Below are 18003 nucleotides of genomic sequence, written 5' to 3' on the forward strand. Positions count from 1 at the left end.
GATAATAGGCATTATTTAATATGGTGTTTGGGCTGGAGACAGGGATGCAGGGACGGGGCAGGTCTATAGAGAACCTTAGCTTTTGATTCAGGGGATCTAGCCGTTGTGCACAGGCTAGTGCCTATTAAGCAAATACTACAGTCAGACAGATATGCACACAAGTCCTGTCTCTGTTAGCTGGAAGCTCTAAATACTGTAACTATACCAAACTTCTTTCAGTCTTCAGTATTCCACTCTTACTCTTATCTTCCTGCCTTAGCACATGGATACCAAGAACATTCTCCCTCCACATCCCCAACACTAACACCTCCTCTGGCCAATTCAACTCATCATTTAGACTCCACCTCGTATCCTCTGAGATGAGTCTACAGACAAAAATAAATCACACAATGCCTAATAAGCTCATGTGTTTATGGTCACTCTATTTTAAAAAATTTGGTGTATGATATGTAAATGTTTGTGTTATTTCACTAAAATTTAAGAATTATTTGTGTATTTTAAGCATGTGTTTAAATTAAAATTTTGCCAAACCTCAAAGCACAGCTGCAGAACAGTTTTGAAAACCACCGCGTTAGAGGAACTTCAAAATAATTAAGGATCATAAAAAGGGAAAAGAAGATTTCAGGCAGGGCAGAAAGGGAAAAGAGTAAGAATAGAAATCTAGAGTAAGGGGACTGCTCATGTTTGACAAGGAGAGTTCAATACTGCTGAATTAAGTCCAAGAAAATGACCCACATACCCCTTCTGCTATCTTTCGCCTGCTAATAACAGGATTGAAGCAGCCCTTCCATCTGTTCTGGAGGTTGTCCAAGGGGCCCGTGAAGAGCACATAATAGAGACTTAAAACTGTAACTTCTTACTCACTTTCCAGAACAATCCAAAGGAATTAAATCAAGTTTGCTTTTAGGAGAATTATATTTCCCACCACTAACAACAATAAAGAGCTTATTCCACAATCAAGATATTAAAAGCTTAAAATGTTCTATGTAAAGATGAAGCAGCTCAGAAACAAATCAACTCATTAAAAGACTACATTTGATCCTTGAACAATGCAGGGGTTAGGGGCACTGACAATACTTAAAAATTCTGGGAAAGATGGGAAGTGGGGGAGAGCACAGAACAAGACAATGCAAAGAGGTGGCTGGGGTGCTGACACAAAGACCAGCTTAAAGATTAAAGAGTTTTTGCCAAATTTCATTTTATTACCTTTATATATTGTGGATTACTTATATATCAACCTTGGATAGATCAAACCACTCTAATGAGTGAGAAAAAGCAGGGGACTCCTACTAACAGAAATTAAGGTGAAATTCCAACTTGGCATCTTATAACCCTCTCAGCAGCTATAAATGAAATACCTGTATTGTTTGGCAAGCGTGGCTGCCATTGTTGGTGAGGATAGCAGAGATGGCCTGAAGTGTCCTTCCTGTTTCTCCCCAAGAAGCCACCAGACTAAAGAGGCAAGCACAGGAAAGCGCTGTCAGAGACTGGCCTGTGCTGTCATTCATTCCAGTACTTCGAACAGTGATTTCCAAAAGGAGCTGGAAGAGAGACTCTGTGGATAAAATAAAATTCAATTATATTCATTCGACATACAAAACATTTCATGCGTCTGTTTATTTATTTATACCTTGCCTCATTATAAAATAAATATTTAAGGCACCTAGAACACTTACTTTGCATTAGTTCCTTTCTAGTTACCCTTTTCCCTGAAAAGTTAGAATATTTATAATAAAAAGCACCTTAGAGAACGTTTAGTTCAACCCCTTATTTTTGTAAATAAAAAAATGGAGTCTATCCCAGGTTGTTTAAAAGAAAGCTGTCTTGAGGCGTTCACGCATTCAAGAAATACCCTCTCGAGTAACAGGTTACTCACTGCACTTATGTTACCTTTTAGAGTGGGAAGAATACAAGCTTCTTAAAATGTTAATAAGTGCCCAGAAAATTATGTATTTGCAAAACAAAAAGAATACATAAAATACATGCTATAATTTGTTTTAATGTAAAGTTGCTTTATTGCTAACATAATAGCAGTTCACATTTTTATTATAAAGAGAGTATGTAATTCATTTTTTTTTTTAAAGATTTTATTTATTTATTTGACAGAGAGAGAGACAGCGAGAGAAGGAACACAAGCAGGGGGAATGGGAGAGGGAGAAGCAGGCTTCCCGCTGAGCAGGGAGCCCAATGCGGGGCTCGATCCCAGGACCCTGGGATCATGACCTGAGCCAAAGGCAGTCGCTTAACCAACAGCCACCCAGGCGCCCCCTGTAATTCATTTTATACCCTAGAAAAACCTCCTAGTCAATAGGACAGATGTCCTCCCCCTTTAACGGACAATGAAACTGAGACAGGGAGATAAAGAGATTTTCCCTAAATGATAAAGCCATTTAGTGGCAAAGATGGTAAAGTAACACCCGAATGTTCTATGGCCACAAGAAGTTTCCACACAAAATTCCCTAAACAACTCTGACCAAGACTGAATCAACAGACTTTCAGGTATTTCTTCAGCAGAAGGGAAGGGAAATTTGAAAATCCTTATAGAGAGTGAGCACTCAAGATAGAAAGAAACAGTCAGAAAAAGACTGCAAAATTGAGGAAGATGAAGAAAGGGAGAGGGAAAAAGAGAGCAAGAGAAAGAGAATTTGTGTACTGCAACCCTCTGAAAACTAAAAGGCCATGTGTGGTTTATTCGCTAACTCACAGAAAGTTAGCCTTCCTCTGTCTCTCCCTCATCTCCTGTGTCTCTCATCCCAGTTAAGCCTGTCACTTTCGCTTCCTAATGCCTCCCCCGCTTGCTCCATCTCACGACCATCTTCCCAATGCATGCTATCACCACCTTAGAATTGGACTACTACAAAGTGTTCCTAAATTAGCTCCTACCTTCACTTTTGCCCCTTTATAGCCAAACAGAATTTTTAAACCAAAAATCTGTTTTTTTATTTAAAATCTGTTCACTCCTGTTAGTTCGTTCCTGCTCCTCTTCCTTCTTTACGTTCTCCCTCCCTTTCTTCACTTGCCTGTACATCCTTCAGTCTTCCCTTCCCTTTGCCCTTCCCTTCCAACTATCCTTCTTTCCCCTCATCCTTTCATCTGTCCTATCTCCATCTGTCCATCCTTCCTTCCATCATTATCCTTCTGCCCCTTCATCTTTTAATTACTCAGGAAATATTTACTGAATTCTTCCTGTACATGAAAAACTATTCTAGGTTGTGGTAGTACTTCGGGAAACAAGACAAAGAATGCTTGTCATCAAAAAAGTTAGATTCAAGTGGAAGGAAACAGTGTAAGTGCTATAAAATAAAGAACTTTTTTAAGCATAAGGAAATAGTGACTTTCCATTTCTTCTGGACCAATAGCCACCGGGCTCCTTTAACATGGCCTATGAAGCTCCACATGGTCTAGTCCCTGCCTCCCTCCTCACCCATGGCAAAGCCCTGCCTCCCTTCACTCTCCACATTCTAGCCAGTCATTCTCCTTCCTGTCCCAGAGACTTCCTGCATGCTGTCCTTTCTGCCTAGAAAGGTAGTTAACGTCTTCCTACTCATCCTTCAAATCGCCAATGTCTCATCTTCAAGGAAGCATGTTAGATTCCCAGAACTCCTTCTACTGTCCCCCATACTATTTACCCAATCTGCAATCACACGTGTCTGACTGTCTGATGCTAAGTCCCATAATAACAGCAACGATGTCTGTACTGATCACCCCTGAATTATACGCTTTTGCACGGAACACAGGAGATACTTTTATTTACATGAATACTTAAGAACATATATTCCAACCTTAAAATGAACAGTAAAATAGATGTAAGAAGAATGATTTTTTTAACTAGACAATTTCTAAATCAAAATCTATCTGCTAAAAGAAGCTTGGTGTATAATAATCAAACTACCCTGACAGTAAGAGTGATACATATATACCTGTATTTTTATGAATAACATGAAAAAAAACCCGAAGTGTATTAATGTGATTATGCTATTACATCAAAGAAAAAACAGAGATAGATTTCGATAGAAATTTAAACAGCCAAACTACATCTTTGAGCTAATTTTTTTTTTTTTTTTTTTTTTTTTTTTACATAACCGAGCTGTGGCTCTGGGTTTGCTGCTGCTTTTTTTTTTTTTTTTAAGATTTTATTTATTTATTCATGAGAGACAGAGAGAGAGAGAGGCAGAGGGAGAAGCAGGCTCCCAAGGAGCAGGGAGCCTGATGCGGGACTCGATCCCAGGACCCGGGGATCATGACCTGAGCCGAAGGCAGACGCTTAACCATCTGAGCCACCCAGGCGCCCTCTTTGAGCTAATTTAACAAAATAAGAAATATAAAGTGATGGTAAATGCCTCAATAGAAAAATAAGTCAAAGCGGTAAAGACATCAGAAGTAAACCCTGAAAGGATAAAAGAGAGACGAAAGAAGTACAGCAGCATCTGAAACTGTTAACAAGAAAACAAAAACAAAAACAAAACCAGACAAATTAATCAGGTGAAAGTTTTGATAGCTAGAAGATGATTAAGCTAAAGCACACATTATAATTTCAAAAACAGATGAACAAGATCAGTTTTGAAAAGAATAAAGGAAAGGGAGTATTTATATATAGACTGGATACAAAATAAGATGTGTAACGACTGATAAAAGACAAGGGTATGCCAGAAGATCTAGGAAAAAGAAATGATCAGCATGTTATTCAAAGTAATAAATAGGATATACAGGTTTTAGTGGATATTTTAAATATTTCAATTATTGTTAATTGACAAACCAGAGTTAAGAACAGCAAAATATTTTTAAATCAATTAAATAAATAAAAGCTTTAGTAAGATGCTGTGATGTCAAGTAACATATCACAATAGTAATATAATCATTGGTGTTATCATAACAATAATCAACAACGTGCCATATGACAGCTTTTATTTAGTAGTATAGTAGTATTTAATAACACGGGGTGGGGGAGGGTATTATTTTTCTTAAATCTTCAGCTTGTTTTCCTGGCAAACACTCCCCTCCCCCACTAAACCAAACAAAAAAAATCAAACACAAAAACTGATTCCCTCCCCTCCAAAAAAACCATGACCAAAACAAAACCAGTATGACACGTAATTAGGTTCTTACATGTGGATCTAATAAACAGCAAATAACCAAGTTGGAAAAAAAGATCAAACTCTAGTCCAGACCAGCAGTGTGGTCCCCAGGTGAGCTGTGCTGGCACATTACCCAGAAATGTATTCTAAATGCAAATTCTTGGGCCCCATGTCAGAAACTCCACAGATAGGACCTACATGACTCAGATATGAACTAATGCTTGAGATTAGGAAAACTCTAGACTTTCAAGGCCCATGGTTAGCATCAGAGAAAAACAACAGCCAATTTCAAACTTATGGCCCATCTCTATTTCTATTCCTCAAGAGCTGCTAACTTGCTTACTGGATTATGTGTTGAACCTTTATCAGTAACACGAAAGGCATGCATTCAAAAAATCCAAATACATTTTACAAAAAGCAAACATATTTACTTATTGGAAGTTGCTACTAATTCAAAAGCATTGTCTATAAGAAAAATGGATTTTTATTTACAATGAATACAGAAGAAATGCCCTCTGTTGGGAAACTAGATGTGCTGTTTGGGTTGGTAGCATCGGGTTCCACTCTTCCCATTTTTTTAACTACCCAGAATAACACATAAAGTTAGAGAAAGTCAGTGTTCACTATTTTGGCCTAAGGTTTAACAAGAATGGTTTAAGTTAATAGTAACTATAAGGCTTGGGATTATTTCTGGGTTCCAACAATTAATGTTTCGCTTTTTCCCCATCATCACAATAATCAAGAAATGTCTGTTCATGAACTGTAAGTCTTAAACTGTAACTCTAGTGGAACATAGCAAAATACCTTAAAATTTATACCCCTGCTGTTTTAATACCATAATTAAAAAAACATAAACAAAAACAAAACTGCATTACAAGCTGCTACATGTATATGCTTCATAGGAGAAGCTATTTACATTTAAAGACTTCATTTAATGCCCTGAGCTCTTACCTAGGACCTCAGGTGGCTCTGACTGGAGGCCTTCTGGCTGCTGACCCTGAAGTACATTAAGCAGGGCCTGGAGACTCCTGAGGCATAGGGATGGATGAGAAAATCGCGTCTCCTTGATCAATTCAAAAACTTCACAAAGTCCAACCTCAATGATCTGTTTAAGATGAAAAATAATAATAATAATATATATGTACCTTATAACAGGTAAGCCAATTAACACTTTCCAGGCAGTTCAACCAGTACAGCTTATTTACACAGCAAATGATTAATGCTGCCATATTTACGAAGCAAAAACAGAAACACATAAAAAAAAAAAAACCACAACCACCCAAGATTCAGAAAACCATCTAGTCATATGGAAGGTTAAAAAATAATGGCACTACTTTATAAGTAGTTATAGCATAAGGAAGCCGTAAGAAAAATTATGAAAATTGTTAAGAGTGCACTAGATACTAGGTTACATTCACTCAGAAAAAATAAACTCTATTAATTTAAAAGTTCATTTGCCTGTACTCAAGTACAAATCAGCATTCTTTCATTAAAAGTCATGTCAATTGTTACTTATGGCCAGAAAAAGTCAACATAACTCATACAATGAAGAGATTTAAAAAGGAGTTTTTTCATCTTAGCCCTTCCTATGATGGTACAATCACTTTATTATTTACTGATGGTTTCCCCTTTTCTTGTAGGATTTATCACAAAAAGAATTAAAAACTGCATACTTAAAAGATCACTACTATTTAATTATCTTATCACCCTCATCAGGACCAAGGAAAAATCTGACTCACTATCTAGCAAAAGAGAGAAATCTGCAGCTAAAGATTGACAGAGAAATGTGATGACCTGGTATTGGGAGATACCTTCAGAGGACTGACAGAACAACAATGAAATCCCATTTCTCAGTCAGTGACAATATTCTGAGAAATAGATGTATAAGATCTTTTCAGAAGGTGTTTATTTGGAGAAGTAACAGAAAAAGTTAAAACAAGACTAATTAGTACAAATGCATCAAAGCATTAATTCTATTGGACATAACAGTAGAAGAATATTCTCTAGGCTGAGATCTGTGCATTAATCATGTATTACATAAATATTTCCTAAGCATTTATTTGGCAAACTCACTACAGGAGATATGAAGATACACATTACACTAGTCCCTGTCTTCTAAGAATTTATAGTCTAACAGAATAAATCAGCCTTGTACATGACTCTTACCCAGTTGAGAGACTTCTGTTATGGCATTTATTATATTATAGTTAGCTCACTATTTTTGTTTCCTTTTTTATAACTAAACTGTGGTCTCCTCATAGACAAGGAGCATGTGTGAACTAGCTTAATATCTCCCGTGGCTAGCCCAGTGCCTGACACATGATAGGCATATATAAATATTTAATTGCTCTCTCAGTTGTGTGCTAAAAACCACTGCAACTCAGAAATATATCTCCAGACAACGGTCAAATCAGTTGCAGGAAAGTCAGTTGCAGTTTTGATTATCATTTACATGGTTTCTGAAGAATACAGATATGACTGAAAAGTCAAAATAACTAGCAGGACTGTTTTTAGAGAAGTTATCTAAAATTCTAGCAGACTTAGTTGTAACTAAGATTACAGAAGTTGCCTGTATAAAGTTTCAACTGATTAAATGCACTAAGCAGTGGAAATTTTCCAGTTGATATAGTTTCTCTTCCTGGAATAGAGTAAAAAATAAAAACACACTGTTCAAGATTTCTATCTGCTTATGTACTTACAGGAAATGAATCTGAACTCAAAGATCTCCTAAACACAAAACGCGGAGCTCTATTCTCAGGCCAGTGGGAGACTACTATATTCTTTCAGTCTTCAAGAATGCTTACTCTACTGCTACCAATCATGACTTTTCAAAAGCCAAAGGAGAATCTTCACAGATAACATTCTTAGCTAGGGTTTATTTATATAAAATCCCTACAGTAACAGAGAAAGTATTGAACCTTACCAAAAAGAGTAAGGCTACTACTGAACAAGTTCCTGAGTTGTCTCTCTGGTAAGTTTAGGGTGTAAGAACAAATGTATGACAGTAAAGAACTCAGGTATGCTGCTTAGGAATAGAACACTGGCTGGTTTTGGTGAGACATACCCATAAAATGTTAGTCAAATGATAAGGAGAGAGAAATTACCCATCTGTCTAGGTTAACCACTGTAGATTCCCACTATTCATCTGTACCTTACTTCACAAAAAAATTTTTTAGTAAGGGGAAAACTACTTCGTTTCCAGAATAGCGATATCTTTTCAATATACAACAAAATAAAAATCAACCTCAAGTTCTCCAACATATCTAGCTTTGAATTATTGAGCTGAGAAATAAAAGATGCTGTGAAATAAGTGTTTTCCCCTGAGGTTTGGCTGAGCGTATTAACAGTATGTATGAACTTTGAAACTGCACTTTACACATTGAGGCCTTTTTATTTTATTTTATTTATTTATTTGAGAAAGAGTGAGAGCTAGAGAGAGCACACACAGAGGGAGAGGGAGAAGCAGACCCCCGCTAAGCAGGGAGCCCAAAGTGGGACTTGATCGCAGGACCCTGGGATCAGGACCTGAGCCAAAGGCAGATGCTTAACCGACTGAGCCACCCAGGTGCCCCTAGGCTTCAATATTTTCAATGATAAACCATAACCAACTACCCAACATATAATCTTCCACTTCTCTTCAGAAAATAGACTTTTGTAAATTTACCGAATTTTTCTTTTACAGTTGCTTTCAAATAATTAAATCCTGAAGGCTCTCTATTATACTTGAAGGAACACAAACCCAAATAACTATCTGATACAGCTAGTCCAATGTCACTGCTGGGAAAAGTAAGATAAAAACATGCTTGGCCAAAGAAAAATGAGTTTTTCAAGGTTTTATTTTTGCTCTCCTCAAATCATATTATTTCCCAAAGTGACTTTATTATTTCACTAACAAGTATGAACATAAAAGTTTAGTTACATTTAGATGGAATAATAAATTCTTTGCCATTAGAAATTGTATCTTGTTCCATTAAAATGTCCTAGAGGGAAGGGGTAGGGGATGGGCAAAATAGATGAAGGGGATTAGGAGGTACAAACTTCCAGTTAAAAAGTAAGTAAGTCCTGGAGATGAAAAGTACAGCATAGAGAATATAGTCAATAATATTGTAATAATGTTGTGTGGTGACAGATGATGACTACACTTATCATGGTGAGTATTCTGAAATGTACAGAATCATCTGTATGCTCTATACCTGAAACCAGTATAATACTGCATGTCAACTATAAGTTAAAAATTGTTTTTAAAGTCCTAGAATCCATTCTAATACTTCCAGAATACATTTAAAAAAAACTGGAGAGGAAACCAAAAGTAGATTTATATATTACCACAGAGGAAAGTATACTGACTTTCAGGATTTTTTATATAAAGCAAATATTTGGTAGAGATGACATTTACAAATAATAAAGAAGAAAAATCTAAGGGCAGCGAAAGAAAGGGTGGAGAAAGAGCGGCAGCAGAGGAGGGGGAGGGCAAAAAGAGGAAGAGGAAGAACTCTGCCTCTCAGAAGACCCGGCTGTGAGATGTCCAAGTTCCTGTCCTCTGACATACAAATCTATCGTCGACTACTACCACCTTCTTCCCTTCTCTTCATACCCAAAAGGAGTGTTCTTAGAACTTTCCAAAGCTAAAAATTTTTAAGCAATGTTCTTGATCCCACCCCCATCCTATCTCTAACAGAATTTCCTTTCACCTTCTTCCCCCACACCATAATAGCTCCCAAATCTCTGTTTTTAGCTGGGACGTTTCTCTGGAACTTCAGTCCTGTATAGTGTACTGTATAGTGTACACGGGACACCTCATCATTCCAGCAAAGTGGTGTTCCTCCTCCAGTACTCGTCTTGCAGTAAATGGCATTACCACCCAGAAACTTCAGAAATATGTTTAGATTTCACCTTCTGTCAGCCTTCATAATCAACTAATTACTAATTCCTGTCAATTCCGCTTCCTTAATATTTCCTCTATGCTGAACACTACCACTACCCTCATTCCAACAGTCAGTCACCCTTCGTGGACAACTGTAATAGCTGCCTAACTGGTCCCTCTGCTCTAATCTCACCACCCTCTAGTGATCTGTCTTACTAGCACCCATGTAACTTTACTAAAATACAAGTCTGATCAAAGTCTCTTGCTTAGAGGCATCTGGGTGGCTCAGTCAGTTGAGCATCTGCCTTCGGCTCAGGTCATGATCCCAGGGTCCTGGGATCAAGCCCCACGTGGGGCTCCCTGCTCAGGGGGGAGTCTGCTTCTCCCTCTCCTCCCCACCTGTGCTCTCTCTCCCTCTCTCTCTCTCTCTCAAATAAATAAATAAAATCTTTAAAAAAAAAAGTCTCTCACTCAAAATCCTCAATATTTCCAAATCACAAGACAAAATCTCAAAGTGGCTGTAGGACACAGAAGGCCCTTCCCAATCTAGATGCTGCTCTCTGCCCCTCACCCTACTCAGCTACTCCACTCTGGCCAAAAACAGAGCGCTTGTACTTTTACGACGATGCTGTTCCCTCTGCCTGCACATGCATCTGCAGTCAGCGCTGCAGTCTTACTCCACTATTGTTACACTACACCTACCATGCCCTAGAGTAGGCCTTAAGTCACTAGACATGCCTGCTATCCCTACCAGACATAACTTTCTTGAGGGTAGGGAATGTGACTCCTGATTTCATTTTCAGGGCCTAATATAAAGCTTGGTATAACTCAAAAAAGAATTTAGAAGTAAATAAAAGATAAAGACTTAGATAGACTTGTTTACTTCTTAAGTTTAACAAAATATGTGGCATGACTAGCATAAATGAGACTGAAAGCGAAGTATGAATCCTAAAAATAACTATTAAAAATTATGTAGTTATAAAGCTTGGAACACTTTAGAGGATCTGGAAATCAGATAAAGATGGTTTGAGCTGGGTAAAAACTGTTTTGTTTTGTTTTTAAGATTTTATTTATTTATTAGAGAAAGAGAGAGAGCATGAGTGGAGGGGAGAGGCAGAGGCAGAAGCAGGGAGAGAAGCAGGCTCCCCACCAAGCAGGGAGCCCAATGTGGGGCTCAATTCCAGAGTCCTGGAATCATGACTTGAGCTGAAGGCAGACGCTTAACCGACTGAGCCACCCAGGTGCCCCTAAAATCTGTGTTTTAGGTAGAAAACTTAATATGAAGCATTCAGGTGGCAGTAAGAAAGTTCTTTTAAAAATATCAATGATTGCTGACCTACAAAAAAGAAAAGGCAAAGAAACCTGACAAGCAAGGTCTATATAATAATCAAATTCAACTCAACTTTTAAAATTCAAGGAGAAAATAAAATTGCATCGAAGTGATACTTCAACGAATAAAAACTATCTTATTTATGCAAGAGAAAAGGAGTAGGAGAGGAAAAAACCACAGTGAAAAGAAGGAAAGTGAGAGCCACACATGCAGGAGGAGCAAGAGAGGAACAACTACAAAGAAAAGGAACTGATGGAAAAAAGTAGCATCTGGAGCAGAAATGGCCAAAAGGAAAAGAAAAATGCTAACATTTCTCACCTGCCCTCAAATTCCCATCACCTCAAATCCTGAAGGCCTCATCTCTTCTTCTGTGTCAATCCTTCATGTTATGCAAATGACTGCCAAACACATCACCTGGGAGTTCCAGTCCCCACCCACGCCGAAACCCCACAGCATTCTGAGTGCCTCTGCATAAAGACATCTCAGCACTTCTTCCCCCTCGCTTGTCACATGATCTCACAGACTGTCCAGAAGTTTGACTTCCTCCGACGTATTTATTAATAAATTGAAGAGTTCCTTGAAAAGTAACTCAAATTCATTTGTACCTACACAATTTCTTGTTTGCCCGTGTTTGCACCTAACCTGATACTTCTAACTACTTATAACTATGATATTTATTAACTCACTGAATCCTCACTACAACCCTGTGAGGTAGATGTTATCTCCATTTCATAGACAACAAAACTGAGGCACAGATAAGGCAAATAACTTTCCCAGCATCACAGAGCTAGTATTTTTAATGGTGAGTGTCTGAGCCCGGACAGTTTGACTCCACTGCCCAGGTTCTTAATCACTGTACTCTATTTCGTGACATGTCAGTACTTGATGGAAAATTCTCTACCTAGAGGAACTTACATGGAAAAGATGAGCCTGATTGTTTTAAGTAGAAGAAAGGAAGTAGTAGAGAAGGTACACCTAAGGATACCAGAGAGAAAGAGACTAAAGGAAGAAGAGTCCCAAGAGAAGGATAGTTGAAGACGGTTGACCAAAAGGCTGAGGAAGTTCACAAAACCTCTTTTACTCTATGAAACAGGAAGCAAGTCATCCGCTGAGCATAAGGTGAGAAGAACCTGACAGTAATGATTAAGGACAGTGGTGCACTTAGAAATAGCCACCATGAAATGCGCAACAACAACAAAAAAAATCAGATCAGGAACATACTTTCTATCTTGGCTGCTATTTTCAAGTAGCAAAATATTTGCATGATAGCTCCCCTGGGTGTGTATAAAAGAGTTTTCAAGGCATAGGTTTAAGGTATCAGTTTAGTAAAAACGCAATAGACCTGAATCATTTATGATACAAGAAATCATTTTAAAATGTCTATATTTAGAAAAAAGCAATATGCATAAATCATTTATGATAAAGGTACCCTTTTAAAAATGTCTATGTCTTTTGTTAGAAATACAAACTATACCTACAATATAGAAAAAATACTATATATAAAATAACATTACAGTCTTACAATATACTAATACTTAAATAGAAGGGAGTTCCTTAAGAATAGCTTGTTCTACTACCACACATATTTTTATAACACCAATTAGCTTACATGTCTCTGGTAAATAGGGAATGATATCAGAAAAATGTAGAAGTCTTATTGCTTCATATGTAATTTTTTCATAGGGCAAGGGGAGCCAAAGTGGCAAGAGTACAATTATATCCTCAGGCAGGAAAGGCAAAAGTTCTCAGCTCAGCAGCTGCACAGCCAGGAGCTCTTCTAGTTCTAGTTCAAGAAAAATAAAAATGCATACCTGTACCTCGGATTCCCTCCCCAGAAGGGAGCACTCCCAGCTTTCTATGGCTCTTGGCTTATGGTACTTTGCAGTTCTGCTTATGCCCACCTTAATGGCAGCCCACAGGCTCAGAGCTCCACTTCTATCTGCAATGGCTCAAGGCTTACAAGCCACCATTTCCACTTTACTGCTTTTGTACATTATTAAAAGCCCCTGATCTTTTTTCCTGGGCTGTCCAAGTACTCACCACTGAGTTACCAATTACTGACTTTGTTAGCACTCCAGTTACAAAGCTGCATAGTCTGGTCTGCCCCAAACCTGTTTTTACCCATAAGCCCTGTTAATTTTTAGTGCACAATTTTATAAAAAGCAAGGTATTTTAGCAATACAAATATTTGTACTATAGTTGAAACATCTCTAGGTTATCCATCCAAGTGGAACTTAGTGACTTACCTTTGGAAGCTTGATAGGGGGCTCTTTGGATTCCTCCTCTTCATCACTATCTGATTCTCCACTCTGCACAGAGTTCTTGGATGCGGCTGCCAATGATGTTTCCTTTTTCTGCCATTCCAGAACGCAATGGCGTACATTGCAATAAATATTGAATGCAGAAGGATTGCTATGTAGTTTAATATCTGGTATGATTACTGTATTCTCCAAGTTTTCAGACTGCAATATAAAATATAATATTTCAATTTCATATTCTTTTCCATCATCACCAATTCTCATTTCAAATAAAAAATTAAAGATTAGACATGCTAGATGACTTGCAGAAGTCAAATACGTGACACAGCAAAGATAATCTAAGTCTACTGACTCAACTTATAGTAACAACCCTTTCTTCCACACTTCACTACTTTCAATAACCAAACTGATAAGGGCTGGAGAGTGGCAAAGAATCTAACAGGAATGCCCTTTTATCCCATGGTAGGAATAGAGCCAACAAAGCTTAACGGTTGTAGTATCACAGAATATTAATTTGGTGTTTTTCTAAGGGACATGAGATGTATTAGAGTCTCAATGACCTACTACAACTGTTGAATTATATTTTGATTTCTTTAAAAAGTAGATTTAGGGACTTAAACAGAAATCAGAACTAAAAAAAAAAACAAAACTCTTAATTTTAGTCAATTTTTCTAATTTCATTCTCATTTATTTTTTTTAAGATTTTATTTATTTGAGAGAGAGAGAATGAGAGAGAGCACGAGAGGGAAGAGGGTCAGAGGGAGAAGCAGACTCCCTGCTGAGTAGGGAGCCCGATGTGGGACTTGATCCCAGGACTCCAGGATCATGACCTGAGCTGAAGGCAGTCACTTAACCAACTGAGCCACCCAGGTGCCCCTCATTCTCTTTTAAATAATGATAAAGTTAGGAAATTAGATTTCTGCAGATTATGGACATATGCTTTCCTGAAGCTCTCTCCTAGCTATCAGTCTTAATAAAAACTAAAAATCACATGCTTGGTAATTTAATTGTTAAAACTAAATAGTCAATTTCTGTTTTGTCCCAGTATTTTATTCATCAGACAACAATCACACTTTTGAGATCAACACTTACATGACAAATATACAGAACTGGTTTAATGCAAGTTCCAAAAATTAGAGTATGTCCAGGAAGTACACCTCAATTATCAAAAACACTGACCTCAAAATTCTACCCTTCTTCAATTAATAATTGGGGAAAAAGGGGAATATTCCTTGTTAGAAAAAATATATACCAAAGTTAATTGACAAATAACATGAAAGTCTCAAAATTCTACCCTTCTTCCATTAATAATTGGGGAAAAAGGGGAATATTCCTTGTTAGAAAAAATATATACCAAAGTTAATTGACAAATAACATGTAAGTCTCAAAATTCTACCCTTCTTCCATTAATAATTGGGGAAAAAGGGGAATATTCCTTGTTAGAAAAAATATATACCAAAGTTAATTGACAAATAACATGTAAGTATTAAAAACAAGCAATTATTACCAATCCAAATCCAAGAACGTATGAAAAAGATCTACCATCATCATCTACCAAAAAACCAGCTGGTACCAACACTGGAAGAGAAATCAGTATAATTCCCCATACCAACAAAAACAATAGAAAAAAACATATGGTACTCTAAATAAACATAGAAAAAGCATTTGACACAAATCAAATACTTATTCATGATAAAAAGTATAAGTAAACTAGGAATAAAAGAAAATTTCCAAAACTGGATAAAAGGCATCTTTGAAATACCCACATCTAACATAGTAAAAGACTGAATGCCTGCACCCTAAGATGCAAACAAGGAGAAGATACCTATTCTCAGCAATACGATTCAACATTGTACTAGATATGCTAGTGTAATAAGCCAAGAAAAAGGATAGGGGTGCTTGGGTGGCTCAGTTGTTAAGCATCTGCCTTCGGCTCAGGTCATGATCCCAGGGTCCTGGGATCGAGCCCTGCGTCGGGCTCCCTGCTCAGCAGGAAGCCTGCTTCTCCCTCTCCCACTCCCCCTGCTTGTGTTCCTGCTCTCGCTATCTCTCTCTGTCAAATAAATAAATAAAATTTAAAAAAAAAAGGAATACAATGTAAGTTAGAAAGGAAGAACTACCTACTAGAAAACAAATTTATTTGTGGAAGACATATAGAGAATCAAAATACCTGCAAAAAAGCCACTAGAAATATGTGTGGATTTAGCAAAGTCACAGGATACCAGATCATGTTAAAAAAAGTTAAGGTATTTACATACTAAGAATGAACATTTGGAAAATATAATTTAGAAAAATAATAGCATTTCAGTTACAGACTGGGAGAAAATATTTGCATAACTGACAAAAGACTAGCATGCAAAATATATGAAGAATTTTCAAAACTCAACAGTAAAAAACAAACAGATAAGCAATTCAATTTAGAAAATGGGCAAAAGACATGAACAGGCATGTCACTGAAGAAGATATACAGAAGGCAAATAATAAGTTCACTATGGTGAACCATTAGGAAAATGTAAATTAAAACAAAATAAGATATAATACAAACTTATCAGACTGGCTAGAATAAAAAAATAATGACAACACAAAATGCTGGTGAAGATGTAGAGAGACTGGATCTCTTATACATTGTTAATGGTAATGTAAAATGATCCAGCCACTCTAGAAAAAAGTATGGCAGTTTCTTGCAAAATTAAATATGCACCTTACAGTACAATCCAGCAACTGCACTGTTGGACATTAATACCAAAAAAATAAAAACATATATTCATTCAAAAACCAGCACATGAATATTCATAGCAGTTTTATTCAAAATAACCAAAAAAGAGAAACAACTCAGATGTCCTTTAATGGGTGAATAGTTAAACAAACCATGATATATCTTTACCATGGAATGCTTACTCAGCAATAAAAAGATACAAACCAGTGATATATGCAACAACTGAGATAAATCTCAAGGGAATTATGCTGCGTGGCAAAGGCCAATCCCCATGATTACATTTATATAACATTCTTGAAATGAAAAAATTATGGAAATGGAGAACAGATTGGTGAATGCCAGAGGCTAGGGAGAGGGTGAGTGTGGGGTAATGTCTGTGCTACTCTATTTAAGAGCAGGAAAAAGAATCCTTGTGATAGAACTCTTGTACGTATTCACTGTGGTAATGGTCCACAGATCCACACATGTGATAAAACTGCATAGAACTAAATATACATCCACATACAAACACAAATGAGTACATGTAAAACTGGTGAAATCTGAGTAACTTCAGTAGGTTGGATCAATATCGATTTCCTGGTTGTGATATTTACTACAGTAATGCAATACCTCAGTAATTGGAAAAAACAAGTGAAAGGTATATAGGATCTCTGTATTATTTCTTACAACTGCATTACTATGATCATCTCAAAATTTTTTAAAAAATTAAATAACTGCATTTATAACATCAAAAACACAAAATTACAGTTAAATTTAATAAAATTATGTGCAAGCTCTGTACACTGAAAACCAAAATAACACTGCTGAGAGAAATTAAGGAAAACTTAAAAGAGAATAGGGGGGGTGCCTGGGTGGCTCAGTCATTAAGCGTCTGCCTTCGGCTCAGGTCATGATCCCAGGGTCCTGGGATCGAGCCCCGCATCGGGCTCCCTGCTCGGCGGGAAGCCTGCTTCTCCCTCTCCCACTCCCCCTGCTTGTGTTCCCTCTCTCACTGTGTCTCTCTCTGTCAAATAAATAAATAAAATCTTAAAAAAAAAAGAGAATAGAGACAAACCATGTTCATTAATTAGAAGATTTAATATCATTAAAATGGCAACTCGTCCTCAAATCTACAAATTCAATGAAGCCCCAATAAAAATTCTAGAGACTTTTAAAAATAGAATTGGCAAGTTGATTCCAAAATTTATATAGAAATGTAAAGGACTTAAAGTAACTAAAGCAATTTTTTTAAAAAGACCAAAGTTGGAAGACATATGACCTGAATTCAAAACTAGTGTAAATAAAACAGTGTGGTACTGGTGTAAAGATAAATATATAAATCAATTAAACAAAAATAAATTCCAGAAATAGGTTCAAATGAATATGGTCAACTTATTTTTTATAAAGGTGCTAAGACAATTCAACAGAAAAAGAGAAGTCTTTGTAAAAATGATGCCAATCAACTGAATACCAATATGAAAAAAAATGAACATGAACCCTTATTTCATACCATACACAAAACTTAACTCTAAATGTACCACAGGCCTAAATACAGCAGCTAAAACTATAAAATCTCTAGAAGAAAATAAAGAAAAAAATCTATGTGACCTTGGGATAGACAAAGATTTCTTAAAACACAAGATACATGAATCATATATGTAAGAAAATAATCAATTACATTTATGAAACTTAAAAACTTTTGTTCTTCTAAAGCACTATACAAAAACAATAAAGCAAGCCACAGAACAGGAAGAATTATTTGTAATACAGATATCTGACAA

General features: G+C 36.7%; 1 protein-coding gene across 11 annotated transcripts in view; it reads right to left on the reverse strand.

Moving 5' to 3' along the window:
• The window catches only part of MYCBP2 (MYC binding protein 2), a 262122-nt gene that overhangs the window by 212013 nt on the left and 32106 nt on the right, over positions 1–18003 (reverse strand). For all 11 annotated transcript variants that reach the window (XM_028106119.2, XM_028106120.2, XM_028106122.2 and 8 more), the window contains exons 3-5: positions 13516–13731; positions 6027–6180; positions 1359–1555 (exon numbers count right to left, since the gene is read on the reverse strand). In XM_028106119.2, the coding sequence (XP_027961920.1) occupies positions 1359–1555; positions 6027–6180; positions 13516–13731 (567 nt within the window). The remainder of the gene's footprint in view (positions 1–1358; positions 1556–6026; positions 6181–13515; positions 13732–18003) is intronic.

Source organism: Eumetopias jubatus, unplaced genomic scaffold (assembly GCF_037043125.1).
Source record: "Eumetopias jubatus isolate StellerSeaLion01/CBP00866 unplaced genomic scaffold, mEumJub1_p1.0 scaffold_3, whole genome shotgun sequence".
Lineage (NCBI taxonomy): Eukaryota > Metazoa > Chordata > Mammalia > Carnivora > Otariidae > Eumetopias > Eumetopias jubatus.